This window comes from Ictidomys tridecemlineatus, chromosome 8, assembly GCF_052094955.1.
Source record: "Ictidomys tridecemlineatus isolate mIctTri1 chromosome 8, mIctTri1.hap1, whole genome shotgun sequence".
NCBI classification, from domain to species: Eukaryota; Metazoa; Chordata; class Mammalia; order Rodentia; family Sciuridae; genus Ictidomys; species Ictidomys tridecemlineatus.
In genome coordinates, this window is record NC_135484.1 from 57,707,890 (window position 1) to 57,729,494 (window position 21,605).

At 36.8% G+C, this 21,605-nt stretch overlaps 1 protein-coding gene across 2 annotated transcripts in view; it reads left to right on the forward strand.

The window, feature by feature from the left end:
* Window positions 1–21,605, forward strand: part of Popdc1 (popeye domain cAMP effector 1) — a 35,226-nt gene that overhangs the window by 2,470 nt on the left and 11,151 nt on the right. For both annotated transcript variants that reach the window (XM_040283155.2, XM_005330124.4), the window contains 6 exons: window positions 1,168–1,404; window positions 3,955–4,079; window positions 6,841–7,028; window positions 7,939–8,047; window positions 14,708–14,875; window positions 15,748–15,889. In XM_040283155.2, the coding sequence (XP_040139089.1) occupies window positions 1,168–1,404; window positions 3,955–4,079; window positions 6,841–7,028; window positions 7,939–8,047; window positions 14,708–14,875; window positions 15,748–15,889 (969 nt within the window). The remainder of the gene's footprint in view (window positions 1–1,167; window positions 1,405–3,954; window positions 4,080–6,840; window positions 7,029–7,938; window positions 8,048–14,707; window positions 14,876–15,747; window positions 15,890–21,605) is intronic.

Sequence of the window (21,605 nt, forward strand, 5' to 3'; positions counted from 1 at the left end):
CTTTCACGTTTGTCTGTTAATATCCTTTCAGAATGCCCAACCTATTTCAATTATTTTACCACCTAAAATCTTTAATATGTTAAAAAAAAAACAGTGAATGAAAAAAGTAATGTTAATTGTGTGGCATTATTTTGAAAAAAAGTATATATTTCTAAATTAGATTTAAAGGTATTCTGGGTGCCCACTTGTCATTCTTTCCCTAAACAGATTAATTCATGTGTTTCATAAACCTATATAGTTTTGGTCAAGGACCAAATTTGTATAATTAATAATAAAGTTTAAGGACCAGACATCAAAGATAGGTAATATAGTCAGGAAAGAGTGCTATTTTGTGTTAAGTTTTATATAAGCGGGCATAAAATATATGTTCCTTGAAATGTATTTAAATGAATCTTAATATTAGTCAAATATGTATTCATGACCCTCCTGCATATAAATAAATTGTAAGTTTACAACTTTTTAATTTGTGAGACGCCATCAACTAGAATTATTATTTCTTTATGTATTATATCTTTATATATATATATAATGTATCTGATAATATTATATGCATATATAATTACTTAGTATGAATATAATGTTATATAATGATTTAATGATGTTATAAAAATAGAGCATTCAAATATCCCAAGCCTTCTAAATAGCCTAAGATTCCAAATAGCAAATTTGGGGGTATCAATTATCTTTGAAAGTATTCAAAAAATCAGTTTTCCAGTTATTTTTCCTGTGTTTAGATTTAGTATCATCATTGTGAATATGATGAAACACTATATTGAATAAATTTGGAACTGCTGTGGTTTATGAACATTGGTGATTTTCTTTTAGACTTGTTAATTCCCTTCACTCCTCCCCATCAAGTACATATATATATACATACAAATACATAAAATATGCACATACACACCGAAAACAGTTGTGCACTATGTGTAGTATTTTATATATTTCATTTAATTTGAGCATAAAACAAATGAGGTATTATTAACATCATTTAATAGATAAGCAAAGAGGTATATTTAATATTTGAGCCTATCTAATTCTTAAGCACTGAAACATATTATTTACCAACATTCAATTCACAGAAATAATTTTGGCATAGCCCCTGTCACAGGGGTGATATGATATAGTTGCTACTTTTATGATTTTCCTTTTGTTTATTTGTTTTTACAGGAATTTTCAACATGAATTTTACAGAGTCCAGCCCTCTGGCAGAATCAACTGCAATAGGTTTTACACCTGGGTTAGAAAGTCTCACACCTGTGCCTTCAAATGAGACCACTTGTGAAAACTGGAGAGAGATACATCATCTAGTTTTTCATGTGGCAAATATTTGTTTTGCAGTTGGTTTGGTTATTCCAACTACTCTTCACCTTCATATGATATTTCTTAGAGGGATGTTAACTATAGGTGAGCTGCCTAACAGATTTTATATAAATGGGCTTGACCGGGGCTTCAGAGTATTCCTTGTCAGGTCTATAGCATACCCCAAACTCTAAATCTTTATCATCAAATCAGTCGTGTATCAGGTAACTTAGAACATAGACCTTCACATACTGTATCTCCCTTTTTAATTTAAAAGACTATTGTGTTTTCATATATTTAGATTTTCCAGATATCAGAAAATCCATGCATATGCAAAAGTGTACACGATTGTGTGATTCTTATCTTATTGCCACTGCTTGCTAACTGTGTAATTTTGGCAAATAATTTAGTTTTTCTGTCACCTCAGTTTCCTTACATGTCAAGGGTTACAAATAAAACTACCTCCTGGGGTTGTTTTAGAGAGTTAAATGAGGTATGTCTGTGAGACATATATTTGCCTTAGAATAGTACCTGGCACATAGTAGGTACTATACAATCTCAATCATTATTATTTGAAAAGATATTTGCTATGGCCAGTAAAGCAACATTGGGAATAAAAACAATTACCCACATATAATAGTTCCAAGTAAAACTTGATATTGACATTCACAACTATATATGATACAGATAGGTAGGTAGATAGGTAGGAAGATTGATTTGGCCTGGTAACCTTGATGAAACAGGTTAAGTTGATTCACATCAAAATATTGAAACAATTGAGTCTATTATTTTAGCCAGTAATTCTTGAAAAATTATTCTCCATGAAATTATTTCTGATTATCCATTTATTCAGGTGTATTTTTTATATTTATTTTTTAGTTGGACACAATATCTTTATTTATTTATTTTTATGTGGTGCTGAGGATCGAACCCAGGGCCTCACATGTGCTAGGTGAGCGCTCTACTGCTGAGCCACAACCCCAGCCCATCAGGTGTATTTTTGACACCTGTAATGTGTCCAATTAAGATTGAAGAAGGCAATCTCCATCCTTCTAAAGACTGTCATGGGGACCAGGAGAAAAATGATGGGCAGTCTATGACGCAGGTGTTTTCCCAGTGCCTGGGTGAGGGGGAGTATGGGGAAGGTGTCAGCATTAGTAGGAGGTTGGAGCAAGGTCCTACTGAAGGAGTCATACGACAGCTGGCTTTTAAGATGAGCAGGACTTCTCTGAGAGTACAGGGTCCCTATTAAGGGGCACAGAAGAGAGGAAAGGAATTTCAGCATATCAGAGTGAATGAGGAGTAGCTCTTGTCCCTGAAATATATGAGAAATGACAAGAGGAGGCTGGAAGGGTAGCTAGAAAGCAGCTTGAGTGTCTTCTGCGGCTGTGTGATTCAGACAAGGTAGAAATAGTAGCAGAAGGAGCAGGATGTTAGGTTGAAAAAGAAAAAGCAAAACCCACAATTTTTTTTTAAATCCAATTACGAATCTTAAAATCAGAGTTTAGAGATGGAATGGTCCAAAGGGATCATCTAATCCAATACTTTATAAAGGGATAAGTGAAGACACAGACAGTAAAGTGATAGGCTTTATTCAGATGCTCTAAAAAATGAAGTTAAAAATTGATGAAGTTAAAAATTACAAATAAATGACTCTTTAATGTCTAAGCTTAGCTTTTGTGTGCACATATTGATATATTTGTTTCTTAGTGATCATTTCATGTTAGATTTAAAATATTCACTCTCCCACCATAAAATTGAAAGAAACTGAGGATATTTTATATAAGAAACAAGAATTGATGAGAAAAAGTAAGAAGATTCAAGCAGTTGAATAGATAATTGCTGAGGTAAATTCAGATGACTAAAACATTTTGTAAAACACTTGGGTTCCCCAGTAATCACAAAAATACAAAATAAAGTATTTAATTCCTCACTATTAAGAATTTTCAAATTTTATAATATTAACAACTTGATACTGACATTCCCAATGAGTAGGTTCATTCCCTAGATTCACCTTCCACTAATTAATGACAAGCATGAAGTTGTCTACTAATTAATCACAACTTTATACTGGCATTCCCAACTAGTAGGTTTATAAATTTGTACAAATGTTTTGAAAAACAGTTCTTCAATATTATCCAAAGCTAAGCAGTTCATTCCTAATCACAAATAAAAGATATGGTTTTATATATAAAGTTGCTTTTGCTCCTTATCAAAAATTATAACCCCCAAAATATCTGTCAGTAAGGAAATGGTTAAATAAATTGTGTTTTAATCAGTTACAGCCATTAAAAACTACACATACAAAGAGTTTTTAAAGATGGGAAATCATTATATTAAGTTTTAAAAATAGGTTTTAAAATTGTCTGCTCAAAAAAAAAATTATCTGTACCATAGGTTTTCCATCAGGTAGAACTACATGAAAGTTTTAAGGCAATATTAAATATCAGCTGTGATTTTCTTTAAGTTGTAGAATTATGAGCTTTGTCCCCTTTTAACAAATATTTTTTTAGTAGAAAACCCAAAGGAAACTTAATGCAATATTCAGTATAAATACTTCTAAAATGTGTTCGTTTATATAGAGAGGGTAAATTTGTCAAGCCACTTGCAGAAGTCATTCTAGATATCTAACATGATAACTTTGTTGTTCAACAGGTTGCACCCTTTATATCGTCTGGGCCACTCTCTACCGATGTGCCTTGGATATAATGATCTGGAACTCTGTGTTCTTGGGCATCAACATTTTGCATCTTTCATATCTTTTATACAAGAAAAGACCGGTAATTACTAAAATTATCTAAAAGGAAATATTTTAAAGATAAAAGCTTTTAAAAGTACTTTCATTCAGACTTGAAAGTGAACATCTAACACATTTATTCCCTTTAATATCATTTCTCTGAAGATTAGACTTTCTGTTTATATATTGCCTGAAAGTAAAACATTCTAGAACTGTGAAATTTGTCTTACAAATGAGTTTTTAAAACTTTTTAAATCATTAAAACATGAAAAAACATGAATAATATTCTCTTTTTTTAAAATCTATTACTTGATTATATCTTTATTGGTACTCAAATGTCACTTGGGAATATCTTTGCCTAGTTCTAAAATGGCTAACTAATAGCCATTAGTGATAATTTCATATTAGATCTAAAATATTTATGGCAACTTCCATAAATCTACTAATGATTTCCTGAGTTTATACTTTTTAAAAAAAAAATTTTAGTATTTATTTTTTAGTTGTAGTTGAACACAATACCTTTATTTTATTTATTTATTTTTATGTGGTGCTGAGGATCGAACCCAGGACCTTGCAAGGCAAACACTGGACCGCTGAGCCACAACCCCAGCCCCATGAGTTTATACTATTTTCTTAGTGTAATGGTTATGTATTTTTTTCATATGCCCAAATTGTTCATTTTGGGTGAATAGTTGCCAAAACACCCCTATTTAACTGTTTATTTTCAATTCTGATTTATCTTGTGTTTCCTTGGTCATACCCAGAACAAAAATAGAATAGGAAAACAGCAGGGCTCCTAGAAACTACTTGAGGATGATTCCTGACTGTCCTAAGCACAAACATTTAGTGAAGGATGTAGCACTTGCTCTAATCTTATGTCCAAGTTCAGACCTGCTCGTAGAGAGCTGCTAGGAAACACAGTGATTTACAGGAAGCCACAATTTGAATGATACATTAGATGTATACAGTAGGCATTCCACTTTGTAACCTCCTCAAACACAGTAATTCAGTTTGTTACTTTACTGTATTACTCAGTTTTCTCTAGGTCATGCTGGCTAATAAGCAACCTGAAAATCTCAGTGATATATAATAGCTATGGGCTTTTTTCCTCATTCATCTAATGTGTTGACTCCCAGCGGTGTGCAGCTGTGATTCTGTCTCATTATCATATTCATTTCAGGGTCTCTGAAGGAGCAGGTTCTGTTTGGGCCATGCATTCTCATGACAGAGGGAAAAGTTCAAGAAAATGAAAAAGAAAATATCCATTGTTTCTTAGAATGTTTGCTCAGAAGAGACACATGTCACTTCTGCTCATATTTCATTAGCCAAAGCAAATGACATGGCCAAGCTTGACAATGGGTGGGTACAGTAAGGGCAAGTATAATCCTTTTACAGGGGTTGGGAACAATAGTATAATCTAACACACTTAACTGTTGTAGCTTGTTTCTGTCAAGCATGATTGGCACACAGTAGGTGCTCGGAAAAAACTTGATGAGTGGATGCTTTCAAAGAGGAGCAGAATTAAGAGGGCTTCGTAAAGAAATCTGGGACTTGTAGGATAAGCAGAATATGAGTATGTGCCACTAGACTTCAGATCTGACTGCACCATATTGGAGAATGTGCATGCTAGAAGAAAGACGTGTGCAAATAGTCTTAGATGCTCATTACTAGAGCTCTGGAGTTGGGGGAGGTAAGTGATTGTAAAATGAGGATAACAGTTCCTGGATACCAGAATATTTTGGAACCCCAAAATACAAGGTTCAGGAGTTGCTGATGTGATTGAAGCACCAAAAAGGTAAAGTACTTCACATCTGTGCTTTTGTTTCTTCTTGGGCTATTGGCCTATATTCTGAAAAATATAAATTCTGGTTCTTCATCAAAATGAAACAGAGGACAAGTAAGATCACTTCAAATGTTGGAGCAATGACAGGTTGGAGCAGCTCTTGTGATCTGGTCTGTAAGCTTACAAGTACATCTGCCAGAGCTTTAACTGGGACAGAGTTCATTCACAGAGCAGTGCAGCTTTCCATCCACCCAATTAGTGTGGCTTCCAGAGACATTTCTGGGCCCAGAGATGGGCCTGGGAGAATCTGAAAACAGGCGATTAAGCTGTTTTGCTTTTCTCTTCTTCCAGTAGCCAGCCTTATTCACCGGTGGGCTTTCTCCATTCTGCAGAGTTCATTTTAGTTTAGGATGAGATCGGTGCACTGAAATTGAAACACTTTTTTTCCCCTTCAGTTTGCTCTAGAAGACATAAATGTGAAGCAGTGATTGCAGTTGTAGATGTTTATTTTCCTATATTGATACATTAAGTAATCATTACATGGTGATTAGATGCTTAGAGTATCTGACTATTATTTTTGTCAATTTGTTTTCACATTGATTCTTATTTTTATATAATGTATTTTCTTGCTATAATATTTAAAAGTTAATGTAATTTCTTTTGGTGAGACAAAGGTTTTGTGTTATTTGTAGAACATTCTGGGGTTGGGAAGGTGCATGTCCTGACAATATTCAGAACCTTAACAGCTGCATCAGGGTCCATACAAAGAGGTGTGATCAATACTGTCAGTCTTCCCCCTTGTGCTCTCAGAGTTGTGTTTACTGCAAAAGTGCTGTTTTAGCACATAAAGTATAAACTCGCATCACTACTTACTCTCTAAGACTCCATTGACCTACATGCACAAGAGTGCATGTAGAAGAGTACTACAGATTTGTTTATTTTCCAACCACATTTAGACAACAGAAGTGAGTGTTTGGGGGTTGTTGCTTTAGTGCAGCATCTGGTCATTGCTCCATTTCAGGTCAAGATTGAAAGGGAACTCACTGGCATCTACCGTCGATTATTTGAACCACTCCATGTGCCTCCAGATTTGTTCAGAAGATTGACTGGACAGTTTTGCATGATCCAAACCTTGAAAAAGGGCCAGACGTATGCCGCAGAGGATAAAACCTCAGTTGATGACCGTCTGAGTATTCTTCTGAAGGGAAAGTAAGTGCTATATGGAAGCAGGAATTCTTAGCTTGCCTTGAAATCTTTCCATAGCCCTTGGCAAGGAAAGGAGTAGAAGGACATATTGCCAACTAATGCAGAAAGCAGTCTCAGAGTATGGTGTTGATGCAGTTTTGTTTTACAAGTCAACTCTGGCACTCAGTGGAGCACCATGTTAAGGCTAGGCAGACTTTACTACTCTGAATCTTGTAGATGTCAAAGTTTTCAATTGCAGACATTTTTAACTATTTTCAAATTTTGTTAAGTTAATGAGTCAAAGTCAAAATAGGTTTAAATTTGGCTCTAACATTTAAAAAGCTTATATATGCAATAGAGGTGATTTGCTTATTTTTGAATATCACAAAAATTGGGCTGGGGATGTGGCTCAAGCGGTAGCACGCTCACCTGGCATGCATGCGGCCCGGGTTCGATCCTCAGCACCACATACAAACAAAGATGTTGTGTCCACCGAAATCTAAAAAATAAATATTAAACAATCCTCCCCCCCCTCTCTCTTTAAAAAAAAAAAATATATATATATATATAAATATATATATCTTCCAGGGATGTCAGTCTTCTGGGGAAAGAGCCAGTGTATGTTGTACAGGTATAATTATTAATAGCATCCCTTTTCCTCTTAAAAGTCTCCCAGTTTGAGTAACAAATTACATAGTCACTCCAGCCATAAGTGCAATGATAACCTGTTTAATAGTGAAAGCTAGTTTTTTTTTTCCTTTCATTATTTTTTAAATGATGGTGTGCCTCAGGAAGAGCTTTTAATCGTGTCTATCATCTGTGGAATCTTTAAAACTTTTGCACAAAATATAATTCTATAAGCGTATGGTAATTTGAAGGGTTGTCATGTTATTTTGTGAAATATATGTATATTAACATTGATTTCTGTTATCAGAATGAAGGTCTCCTATCGAGGACATTTTCTGCATAACATTTACCCCTGTGCCTTTATAGATTCTCCTGAATTTAGATCAACTCAGATGCACAAAGGTGAAAAATTCCAGGTATGTTTGGCATGGTTTTTAAAAAGATAAACACTAATTGACATATATCATATGTCATCAAAATCTAATGAATATTAATAGAAAAGTGACCATGATTTATTTTTTTTAAAAAAAGAGATCATCACATAGCATATATAATATAATCCCATCTAAAAAAAAAAGGTTTAAAATATTGTGTGTATATGTACAAATAGAGGGCTAAAAAGATATCCAGTGTTAGCCATGGTGTTAACACTTTTGTTTCTGTGTTGTTAGTTTACTTGCTTTTTAAGTATTTTTCCTTTTGCTTATTTGAATTTCTAGTTTTCCTATAGAAAACATTGAATATTTTTATTATAGGAAAATGTCAGTTGTAGATAATCGGTGTTCCTGAAGCATATAAATTATTACTTTTATTAGGGAAAAATAGAAAACCAGTTTTGCCCTGGAGAATTAATTTTGTTGATACTTGTGGAGAAAAAAAAAACCCAACTAATCACTACCCTTTTATACTCAGTGAATATGTTTAAAGGCAAAGAATAAAATCCTTCACAGTAGCAATAATTTGAACATGGCCTGTTCAGTGTCATTCCTTCTGTGTGTATGTGTGTTTCATTGCTCCCTTTCATGGCCCTTTGTTCTGATTTGTTTCTGTAAGTGCCCAGCCCTCCTATTGTATTTTTTGTTAGTAGGAAAATAACCAAGAACATGGTTGAGGATGTCCTTTAGTCTCAGCCTCAGGAAAAACAGAAGTAAGAAATACCCTGAGAATAGGATTGCTTATGAACAAGATGGTACAAATATTCAGGTGGGAAGTGGAATTGAAGGGCAGCATGCTCCCAGCGAAGGGAGAAGAAATGGCAGTATTTCTTGATGGCAAGATCTTAAAGTCTTGTTTTGAGATGCCACAGAGTGAAGATAAAAGAGGAAATTTGGAGGAATATACTTTTGTTTATTTCATTTACAATGACTTCAGCCCTTCCCTGTTCCCATCTGGCTTAAGTAATCACACAGCTTGTTAAATTTAGGTGCATGTACTAGGAGGTCTCATTTAAGTTCCCCAACTGTGTGTGTCAGTGTTCCCATGCTAACTCCTCTTAAGATACAGAAAGAAAATGCTGGTTTTTATCCTAGCTCCTATCACTCTTGTTATTGTGGAGGTCAGCTGTGGCCTGAGATTTATGTTCTTATTCTATCTTTAATCACCACCATCTGCATACTGGAGCAGGGCCACTTCTTTCTCCTCTCCTTTCCTCTGTCCTCCTTATAGCTGCTTTTTTCAAAGCACAATATTTATCTCCTGCATCTGTTTTTGTATATAGTTGCAGGTGGTTTTATGAGATAACCCAGTCTCATCCTGAGGAGACTGGGATTGAGGACTAAACCTTTGTTTCCAGAAGCAAGTGGTGCCCAAGAGGCCAGGCATACAAATATTATCACCATTTTTTCCACTGGATTTCAAATTATATTATAAGAAAGTTTAAAAGAAAGAAAAAGAAAACTCACTCCTACTTATAGCTGTAATTTTCTTTCTTCTTGGGGACTAGGGTTGGATTTTGGTAGTTGAGAATTATTCCTGAAAACTAATATGGAGAGTCTAAGAACATGACCAAAATTGAGATACAGTAGCTTGAGGAAAGACAGTGATTTGTCCTTGGCTAATCCCAGTCAGCTTTTCTCTACATAGAACCTGGGTGGCATTTCATGATTGGCCAGTGGGTGAAAATTCCTCTAGTATCAACCAGCCTATGCCTGTACAGTCAGAGCCAACTCCATCAGGGTAAGCTCTGGGAGAGATGGCGCTTTGATTGTTTATAAATGTTCCTGTTGACAGATACTCAAGAGTAAGAATTAACTGGTGCACATTTGTGTAGGAGTACTCTGTATATGGCCTCTTACTGAAGCAAGTTTACAAATGGAAAATACTATGTGCTTCCAGGGTCAACTTCTTACTCCCTGTGCCAATCACAGAGGACACTTGAAGTGGTCACTGGTCAAACTTCTTTCCCCATATGCTTTTTACCTCTAATCTCAACTCCTTCCCTAACTCTATTTAGGGAGTTTTCTAAAAAGGAGCTACAGGGGCTGGGGCTGTTTCTCAGTGGTTAGCGCACTTGCCTGGCATGTGTGAGACCCTGGTTTCGATCCTCAGCACCACATAAAAATAAATAAATAAAGTTATTGTGTCCAACTACAACTAAAAAAAAAAAATAGACATTTTTATTTAAAAAGGAGCTTCATCCTTTGAATTTTTATATCTTTAAATTCATTCTGTGGCCAGAGTGCTGATGAATTATATAATAGGACAAAAAGGAGAAAAGAAAAGGCAAGTCCCTAAGCAGCACAGAGTATTGCTCAGGTAAATGTGTAGTAATTATAATGACAATACACATGGTGATGGGGGTGAAGAAACAGACTCTGAACTTGCAATTCATTCTCCCTAGGTACTGGTAGGTACATACAGATCAAAGCTGCCACTTAAATTTGTTGATAGAATCTTGAGTATCACAGCCATGTATCGGTGGTACATGCCCATATTCCCAGCAGCTCAGGAGGTTGCAGCAAGAGGATCGTGAGTTCAAAGCCAGCCTCAGCAACTTAGCAAGGTGCTAAGCAACTCAGTGAGACCCTGTCTCTAAATAAAATGCAAAATAGGACTGGGGATGTGCCTCGGTGGTAGAGTATCCCTGGGTTCAATCCCCAGACCAAAAATAATGATAATAATAATAAGAAGAAGAAGAAGAATCATCTTGAGTATCATCCTTACACCTTAAATGGTGTTTTGTGTTTGGTTTCTTTTTCTTCATGCAGTTGTCTTATCCGAAATGAGTATTCCCATTTGCACATTTTTCTTTTGCATTCTATCTCATACTTTTGCCTTCTCATAGCCAGTAGCATGTCCTGGTGCTGCAAAGCTTGGAAATCAATTTTATTCACTTAAAGAGAAGAGGAAGGTCTTGGAGGCATAGGTGAATATGTATATGTGAAATAAATGAATTGTGAAATAAGTTAATGCTAAGTTTTAACTGGTATTTAAAGAAAAGAGTATCTTAATACTAAGTAGATATTTCAGTGTCGCTGACTAATAATTTGCCAGTTTTAACTCTGCTGTATTTTACTGCCCATGAGAACTCAATGAGCATCAGTTGAATAGAACAATTCTAGGATGTTTTCATTTTCCTGGTATGTAAAATGCTGTATGATGCATTAAAAAAGTAATAAATTCTTCCCTTAGGACAGTTGAATAATCCTTTTAGACAGCTCTTTCTCTTCTTCTTTTCAGACAGCTCTTTCTGATATTAGCTCATTCAGCAAGTCTCCCAGATGCCCTCTTTCCCCGCAGGATAGAGTCCACTATCTTTTCTTTATGGCAGGTGTAGAACTGGTTTGAAATCTAAAGTCAGGGACTCATCCAGTCAGTGCCTTGAAATAATCAGGACAAACCCAGTTGCAAACAGTCTACTTCTCCATCTGAAAGATTTTTTGTGTCTTGCCTTGCTGTGTTTCTTGCTTTTATTGCTTTGCTTTTATTTCTTCAGTAAAATTCTTCACAAGAATTCAGACATGGTACTGCTGAAGTACCCTAATAAAAAGTAAATTTATTTTATAGAAGCTTTAAAAATTCTTATGTTGCTTTATTTGAATTTTTTTCATTAAAATACACTTGACTGTTGTGACAGGAAATCATTAAATTTAACTATCTATTTGGCAGAAGTGAAACATTAGCTATCAAGCAAAATAGCCTCTGTGAATGCACTAGCCACTGGCTCCCAAATACTATAGGTATAGTTTGTTATATGCATGCTGTTATTAAATATTCAATAATAATTTAAACAGGTATAAAGTAATTTTCAACTGTAAGTAATCGATGGATTTGCTAGACAAATTATAGTGTCATGATAAAAAGTATCATGCCTCAGAGGAGACTTGAGGTAATTCACATGGTTGAAGAAAAATTAAATACATTACATGTATTGTCCAAGTCAAATTTCTACTCCTGGATGATTTCCAATTTCTCCTGTAACTCTTTGCCCCACTGCAGGTGAATTGTATTTTCCAGAGTCTCAGATGACATCTGCATAATGAAAGGACCTTAGGTCCCCTTACTCACTCTTCAGTGCTTATGTGTGTGGCTGTGCCACCATGAGTACCCAGTGCTCACTTTTCCGTTATTTCTACCATTAAACATTTGCCTTTCATTTACTTATCTACCCCCTACTCTTTCTGGGAATTTTCTATGGCTGGACCTTATATTTCTCTTCCAATAAGTCTTTTCATATTTTAGTCATACTACTTTATTATCAGCTTCTTTCATTAGAACACAGAAATAGTGATCCTGTGTTTAGCTGTTCTTTATATGAAGGGCTCTTGATGCACTGTACAGCCAACCTTGTGGTCACTTAGCTGAATTACTAGTATGTGATTGTCTATGAACATGGGATGCATTGAATTGGATTTGGCCTGATAGGGAAATGTCTGGGCTAGCAATGAAAAGTACTCACACCACCCCCTAACTAACATGTGTTCATGAGTAAGTTTTTTGGTCTTTCTCATTTAGCATCTGACAAATGAGAAATATTGCCTGCCTTATTTTAAAGGCAATGTTAAGGATACACTTATATGATAGATGTAAAGGCATCTTAAGTGTTTAAAAGAACAATACATATATAAAATAAGTGACATTATATTCAACTATCATCCCCTGGTTACTCTCTACCACTTTCCCATGTTCTATATTTGTCAGACACTTACTGTCACCTGAGGTTGTCATATTTCTTCATTTATGATCAGCCTTCTTCACTAGAACATAAGCTTCATGGAGCAAGGATCTTATCTTGTTTACTTTGCAACTTTTGTGTAAGTCTGTATTAGTGAATTGAAAGAATGAATGGAATTTAGTGTTTTATGGAGTTTTACAGCTGCTGGTTAATTTATTAAATTCAAACATGTTTGGTTTTGGAGACACTGACTTTTTCTTTTAATATTTCCTTTTAGTTGTTGATGAACCTTTATTTTATTTATTTATATGTGGTGCTGAGAATCAAACCCAGTGCCTTGCACATGCTAGGTAGTGCTCTACCATTGAGCCACAACCCCAGCCCCAACACTGACTTTTAACATCAAAAAAAAAAAACCTGAACTTTCTTTTTTTCAGGAACATTTACCTACTTTTTAAAATAGCTGAACCCTCTAATTTGCTAAAGATTGCAGATTTCAGCCTATTGATGTAAAGGAGAGAAGCTGTGTTTTTCATTTTTTCTCTTGGTACACTTAAATACACTCTTAGCCATCTGAAATGTGTATAATTTTTGTGCCTTATGAAGGGGGAAAAATTTCTTTGAAAATATTTGCTCTGAGGCTCAGATAAGACTTCATGCCAGTTTACAAACCTTTATTATTCTCATACTGGGGCAGGCATTGGGTTTAATGTGAAGGATGTAAAAATGGTTTTTGCCTTCAACAGTATCTGCATTCATTTGTTAATTCTTTTATATAATAATCATGCATGAGAACCACTGTGTGTCAGAAGCTTGGCATTCAGACCTGAAGACACAGGATCCCTGCCATCAGTGTGCTTAGGAGACACAGATGTGTTCACAGATAAGTTTGGAGGTAGTGGCATGAGTGACATATGAAGAGGAGTACTCAGTGCTGGAAGAGGACCTGCATGGGAGAGTGGCTTATAGTCACTGAGCTGTGAGAAGGTGACCCTCTGGAGAAAGGATTTATTCCAGGGATTCTTGAATTCTGGGTGATGCATCTACAGTGTCCCCTTACTTCTTGTGCATCATACTTAGCATAAAGGGTATGGCTTCATAGTCTGAGCAAATCGAGGCATCTCTGCGTGTATCCCCAGTGGGCTACCATGGAGCTAGCCTTGAAAGGCCAAGGATGCTCACCAGCTGTACTCATTGGTTACAGCCTAGGGCCTTAAAGTTTCTCAGTCTCAAGTGTGTATTTGTTGGGTCAGCTTGGCAGAAGGTCTTCTTCTGCACTGTGCCTGACAAATCTTACCTCATTTCATTTGTTTGAAGCTCTGTTCTTAGAGCTCATTATCTTCAACAGGATATAAAGAAATATTCACCTGTAAATGACAGATCCAATTGTAATATCAGTCTAGCACACTCTACAGCAACATGTTGACAGCGGCCATTCTTCTGTCCCCAGACCTCACAAAACAAAACAACAGAACTCAAGAGATTTGCTTCTGGGTCTGGGGATGTGGCTCAAGCGGTAGCGCGCTTGCCTGGCATGCATGCGGCCCGGGTTCGATCCTCAGCACCACATACCAACAGAGATGTTAAAAAATAAATTCTCAAAAAAAAAAAAAAGAGATTTGCTTCTGTTCAGTCTGCTGAATGGAACTCAGGGGCACTCAACCACTTCAACCACCCAGCCACATCCTCTGCCCTGTTTTTTTAGAGATAGGGTCTCACTGAGTTGCTTAGTGCCTTGCCATTGCTGAGGCTAGCTTTGAACTTGAGATCACCCTGACTCAGCCTCCAATGCAAAATGTTTTGAAACCTAATTTTATACATGATTATAGAAACTTGGAATATAAATAATATTACAGAATCATTGCTATGATAATATCTGCTAAATGTACTCTTCCCTTCGTCCAAATTACTAGAGTCATAATTCATATTGGTAGATGTATTTTTTCCTTTGTGTCTTTGGCAGGTCACCATTATTGCAGATGATAACTGCAGATTTTTATGCTGGTCAAGAGAAAGATTAACTTACTTTCTGGAATCAGAGCCTTTCCTGTATGAGATATTTAGATATCTTATAGGAAAAGACATTACAAATAAGCTGTATTCATTGAATGATCCCACCATAAATGATAAAGTAAGTGCTTTTCTGATTTTTTTTTCTTAAATAAATATGTAGGGTGGGGTATTATTCACTTTACCCCATGTTTTCCCGAATTTTTATTAAGTAATCTATCCTAAGTGCAAAGGGATACTTGTAAAGGAGAGATCCTTCAGCAAATTGTTTCTGAAGAGCAAGGGAGTATTTCACAATTATTTAATTTGAATTAGTTAGTGAGGAGTCTATAAGTGTCAGGTACCAGCATTTATGGGTATGAGGTACTGTCCTCTCTAAGAGTCTTTTAAACAAGGACTCGGGTTAGAGGGGGCCTGGGGTGGTGTGGCAGTGACAGGGAAGGGCTACAGACAAGGCCCCAAGTGCAGGAGGTTGGCATTTTTAGCCCTGGTGTCTTCTAGTCTTGCACATCTTCCTGGCCACTCCATCTCCCGGGAATCCCACAGGTAACGGGGGAGTGTAAACTTGCAAAGCTGCAAAGATCAACAGTTTGCAATTTGATCATAATCTCCCACATTTGTTTAGAAGGAAATTGAACTTATTACAGAAGAGAACTTGCAAAACACTCTTTCTGTGAAATGTACCGTTCTCCAAGAACATAGACTATGGCTTGTGTCTCTTAACTCATCTAGTCTAGGCTATTTATCACATTAAGTTTGAACTTATTATTTCAAATTAGTAAATAGGCTGTTGAGTATATTAAATTTTTATAATGTGTTTATAGTAACAGCTAATAATAAAAATCATAGCTCACATTTATAGGGCACTAAATGTGTCCCAGGTCCTTTTTTCTTTTTGCACTAACTTATTTCAAGGAAAAGTACATGCTGCTTACAGGGAATAGGTGATTCAAGTTCCATAAACCTCTGAAATATTAAAACTTTGCTTTGTAGAAGGCCAAAAAGTTAGAGCACCAGCTCAGCCTTTGCGCACAGATCTCCATGCTGGAAATGAGGAACAGCATAGCCAGCTCTAGCGATGGGGAAGACGGTTTACACCAGTTTCTGCGGGGCTCCTCCAGCTTGTCTTCTCTTCGTAAGTTACCTCGAAACATAATAACTTCAGCGTGCTGATCAACGTTCACAGGAACAGGCAATTGACAACTTTAATCAGAAAAATATCTGTGCAAGCAACTATTTAGAAACCGAAAGGTAGCAATGAAACCACCAAATCTTCCTTAGCTTTTTCTCCCTTTACTTTGTGTCAGCTACAGTCCAACTTTAGAACGCTTATTGCTGTTTCAGAAATCATTCACTTGTTCTGTCAAATACTTAAATACTGGTTCACTGGAATGGTGTAACAGTTCAAGTGGTCTGGTGGATATATGACTTTGTTGTTTTCATTATTTCGGAGTAGAAGTTAGACCCAGCAATGTGTTAAAAATGGTAGAAGCTGGGTGGAGTGGCACAGGCCTGTAATCCCAGCAGCTTGGGAGGCTGAGGCAGGAGGATCATGAGTTCAAAACCAGCCTCAGCAAAAGTGAGGCACTAAGCAACTTAGTGAGACCCTGTCTCTAAATAAAATACAGTATAGGGCTGGGGATGTGGCCAAGTGCCCTTAAGTTCAATCCCTAGTACTCCCCTGCGCCCCCCAAAAAAGATAGGAAAACTATTGCTGAATGTTTGACTTCTACTGATCATCTCACCCTGAGCACTGAGATTTAAAAAGTTATGGGGTAATGGGATATTCCTGAAGGTGAAAATCATTCAACAACCTTTGAGTTACCTCATTCACCTACTTACTGGGAGGTAAATTTTCCAATAGTCATTTATAGTTTAGATTGCTTTACATCATTTTAAGTAACACTAACAACACAGATGTTGAAAAATTATAAGGAAAATGAGAGGAACTAAATTATTTTAATAATTCGGTGCTTAAAAATTTAAGAATTATTCTGAGAGCAAAAGGACTTGGAAGAAATTCATGTGAAATTGCAAAAAAGGCAGACAAATTCTTTCACTGCGTGAACTAAAAACTCTTTACATTTCCAACTGTATTCTAAACCAACTTTTTAAAAAAATGCCATCACTCTGAATACGGTTTATGTAAATGACCTTGTAACTTTGTTTAGATAAATTGGATTAAGGATTTTAAGTATTACGTAGTCACAAGAGGTTGGAATTTACAAGGCTGTATAATGGGTGAAGCAGGGGAGGCAAAACTTCACCTCTTCCCTTTTAGGGTTTTTGGCTATGCCTAAGAAGTAAATTGACATAAGACAGATTAACAAGAGAAAAGCAGATGTATTTAGTGTAAATTTTTCATGGCCCAGAAGCCCTCATAAGGATATGAAGACCCAAAGAAGGAGTTGGAGTCAAGCACTTCTACATACTGAGTTGGACAAAGATAGGAAGTTGTAAAAATAGCAACTAAATTATGTTGGAAGATACAGTTCGAGTTATTTAAACAAAGTTTCTACAGAATTCTATCTCTACTTCCTGTCCTTGATGAAAATGCCGTTTTCCTTCTAGTACATGGAGGGTACCTTTCACCTGGGAATTTCTTCTCCTGTTTATAGGAACAGAAGGAAGGTCAGAGTGATCCTCTTTTACCTGCTATTTGTTTTTTTAAGTGCCTTTAACTCAAAACAGTCAATATACCATAAGAGCATATTGTGTGTATAGAGTGCTACAGATTGAACCCAGGGCCTTATGCGTGTGAGGCAAACACTCTACCAACTGAGCTATATCCCCAGCCCAATAAGAGCGTATTTTTAGCTCCTTCAGATGTAAGCTTTCCAAGCAAAGTTTAGGCATAAAAATATGTTATGGACCTAAAGGGGATTTTTATTTTATATTTATTTATTTATTTTGGTACCAGGGATTGAACCCTGGTGCACTTAACTACTGAGCCAGATCCCCAGCTCTTTTCTTATTTTTGAGATAGAAAGTTGCTGAGACTGGCTTTGAATTTGCAATCTTCCTGCCTCAGCCTCCCAAACTGCTGGGATTATAGGTTCATGAGACCATGCCTGGCCCTAAAGGGGATTTTAAGGACAATATTCATAAGAAATTGGAAATGACTGCATTTCATTCCATGATAACTTTTTGAAAGTATGGACTAAGGCTCACACACAAGTTGAGTGTTACCTCAAGTCATGTCTTCCCCATTCTAACAAAGGAGTAGCCATCTCAGGGCTGTTGCCATTGTTATGACAGAGGGAAGATGGTGGTGGCAGATTGTCCTAGCAGCTCCTAATGCTCCACAGTGACATGTGTTATGTGCATCCTTGTTCTCTAGACCAGAGAAGGTATTTAGCCAGAATTGTCAATGACAGGGGGTTTAAAAGCAACCCAGAAATTGTATTTCTGCCCTGCTGGCACAAAGGGGTTAATAAGAGAAAGAAAGCAGGTAGTTTGACAGCAAGCCAGTCTACTTCAGTGGCTATTATTTTACTTCACAGATGAGGAAATGGGAAATATGAGATGCTTATTCACGTGTTCCAGTTCCACAAGGGTTTTTTTCCTGGTATATAAATCTAGAGAGAGCATTTCTGATTGTAAAGCTCATGCTTGTAGACCAGATTCATAGCCAGCAAGGGCTCACTGCCCAGTGTACATAGAAGCCAATACTATGGCACCGGGCTTTTGCAAAAAGAAATTTATTGAAGGCCAGCTGAAAAGGAGGTGGGAAATAAGCTCAAATCTGTCTGTCAATCAGCCACTAGCAAAAGAATTTAAGTGGAGAAATCAAAGGCTGAGAGATTGTAACTATAATCTTGCTAGAATAGTCCTGACCCCATAGTCCAGTCAAGGTGAAACTTATGGATAATTGAGAACTGTTGACAGCATCCCTTGCTTCTAATCTAAGTTTTCAAGGCCCTGTTCTCTTTCTCAGGTTCTGCTTCTCAGAAAATTTTGGTTCCACCAGGCTCTCAAAGTCATTTTAGGTCTAGTACTAGGGTTCTGTGCCTGCATCCTGAAAAAACAGCTTGAATAGTTTTTAGGAAGAGAGAAGTTGCCATTTTATGGCTCACTTTCAAAATTGCCTCTATTTTCCAAAAGAAAATAGATGCAAATAGCATTTGACTAGTGCTGTATGATTTACAGATCATTTTCACATCCATTCTTGCATTTGAGTTTGACAACTCTGTGAGCTAGTCTCAGCAGCTGTTTTTATTCCAACAGCATGTATACATCGTGTTTGGTGGATATATTTCCAGTCTCTTAATTTATGGGCTCCAGCAGGTATGCTAGTATCTGCATGTAATCTCAGTTACTTGGAAAGCTGAGGCAGGAGAATCACAAGTTTAAGGCTAGCTTGGGCAATACAGCAAGATCGCATCTCAGAAATCATACATTTCTTTTTCTTTTTTGGGGTTACGAGGGATTGAACTCAGAGACACTCGACCACTGAGCCACATCCCCAGCCCTATTTTATATTTTATTTAGAAACAGGTCTCACCAAGTTGCTGAGTGCCTCACTTTTGCTAAGGCTGGCTTTGAACTTGTGATCCTCCTGCCTCAGCCTCCTGAGCTGCTGGGATTACAGGCATGTGCCACCGTGCCTGGCTTCTCTTATATGTTTGTATATTTTGTTTTGTTTGGTCCTGAAGAACACTGTTTCTTGAATGTACAATTGAATCTCTTAGAGACCCTATTAAAGATCCTGATGCAGCAGGTCTGCAGTGGGGCTGGGAGTCCACAAGGTTAAAAAGGACCCTAGTGATGCTAATATGGTCTGGGAACTACGCTCTGACAGGCTGCAGAATTCCAGAACAGAGGGAATTCTGCAGATCGAATACTGTGGAGTATTAGTGTCCTTGTATTTCTCATCTGCTGAGAGTTCAGGCTGGTGCATGGACTCTGGAAGGTACTACTTGCAAAGACCTGAGCCAGTGTGGGACATAATGCCACAGACATACTTGGTATCACTACACAGTAGATGTGTCATTAAACAGAAACACAGTTCACCAAAAGGTGAGGGGAAACTTTATGGTAACTGTTTCATTGAAATGACTGCCACTCCACTTCTGACATTGTGCTTTCTTTTTGTACATGTCACACAGTGCTAAATCAACAGCAAGATCTCTGCTCCGGATCACACAGATTGTGTTCCACTTCAAACTGTCATTTAAAGGTAGAAAGTGAAATAATGAGACAAGCTGAGAAAAATGCATTCAATTAACTTTTTTCACGTTCCCATTCCTTCATGTACTGGATTCCATGTTTGTTTGCATGATTGTGATACAAAAGGCAGGATCAAGAGGGACAAGAAGTCCAAGATGTGGGAGAAGGGTCTAATGCCATCACATGCTTAGCCTTCCTCTCTGCTCCTGGGCCAAGCTGCTTCTCATCAGGAAACCTGGCCACCTCCTCTCCTCATAAGGCTTTATCTCCCTGCAAATAATGTGTAAATGTTCCCCCGTCCCCTCCCTCACACACAGATTGCTTTTGCTTGGCAGTTTTCCACTAGTAAGTGGGGTTGAGCACAAGCATTGCCGTGGCAACAGGAGGGCATGTTATGTTTCCTTGAAAGTTGCAAAATTTTATTTTAGTTAATTGGGGACAAATAACCTATTGTCTGGATTGTGTTTTTTAAAAAGTGAGAGAAGCCGGGTGTGGGGGCACATGACTGTAATCCCAGTGGCTCCAGCTCTTCCGGAAGCTGAGGCAGGAGGATTACGAGTTCAAAGCCAGCCTCAGCAATTTAGCGAGGTCCTTAGCAACTTAGCTAGATCCTGTCTCTAAATCAAATATAAAAAAAGGACTGGGGATGTGGCTCATTGGTTAAGCACCCTTGGGTTCAATTCCCAGTACCAAAATAAATAAATAAATAAATAAATAAAAGTTTTACGAAGGCAAGAGAAAAATATAAGCATTATAGTCGATTAAACTCATCTTTGCAAAAATTTGTTAAACTGTTTTCTTCATGAAATAATTAAATTTGTGATGTTGCTGAAGATACTACAAAATATTTAGAAAGATATTTCTCACTGAGAAGAAAGTCCCTATGAATATTTTTATTGTTATTAGTGTCATGATGGTTCTCTGGAATCTACTAATCCCGTATGACCTGGTGATACAAATATGCCTAAAACAAGTTAGTTTGCATCTGGTTAGTATTCTAGTCTGTAAAGACTAGCAATGTGTTCTGATATTGAGTTTCTCTCAGATCTCTTAGGTATTCATTTACCTGGAAAGATTAAACAAAACAAAACAAAAAAAAAACCAATATAGCATTCTTAGTTTCAAGGCTGGTTTTATAAAATAATCTCTTTAACTCAATTTGTATTTCACTCCCACTGTGAATAGCCATAGACTTGTAAACAACAAGCTTTGCATGAATTATACAGAGTAAAAAGGAGATGTGATCAGGCATCACACACAGGGGGGATGAGCACATGTGTACTTCTTAAATCAACTCAAAGGGCAAGAGAAAAGCAATACTTACATTTTTGCAGATGAATAGCTTGGAGAGATTATATAACCTAAACAAGATCATTCTTGAGCTTTAAAACAAAGAAGTATTTAATATTTTTTAAGGTCGTGCTTTGTATTTTACCTCGGTTATCCCTATCAATTTGTCAGTTTGGAAATATCAACCACTACTGTAGCAGCTGACACATCCTGAGCCCTTCCCTTTGCATTTCCTTTAATTCTTTTTTTTTTTTTTTAAAGAGAGAGTGAGAGAGGAGAGAGAGAGAGAGAATTTTTAATATTTATTTTTTAGTTCTCGGCAGACACAACATCTTTGTTGGTATGTGGTGCTGAGGATCGAACCCGGGCCGCACGCATGCCAGGCGAGCGCG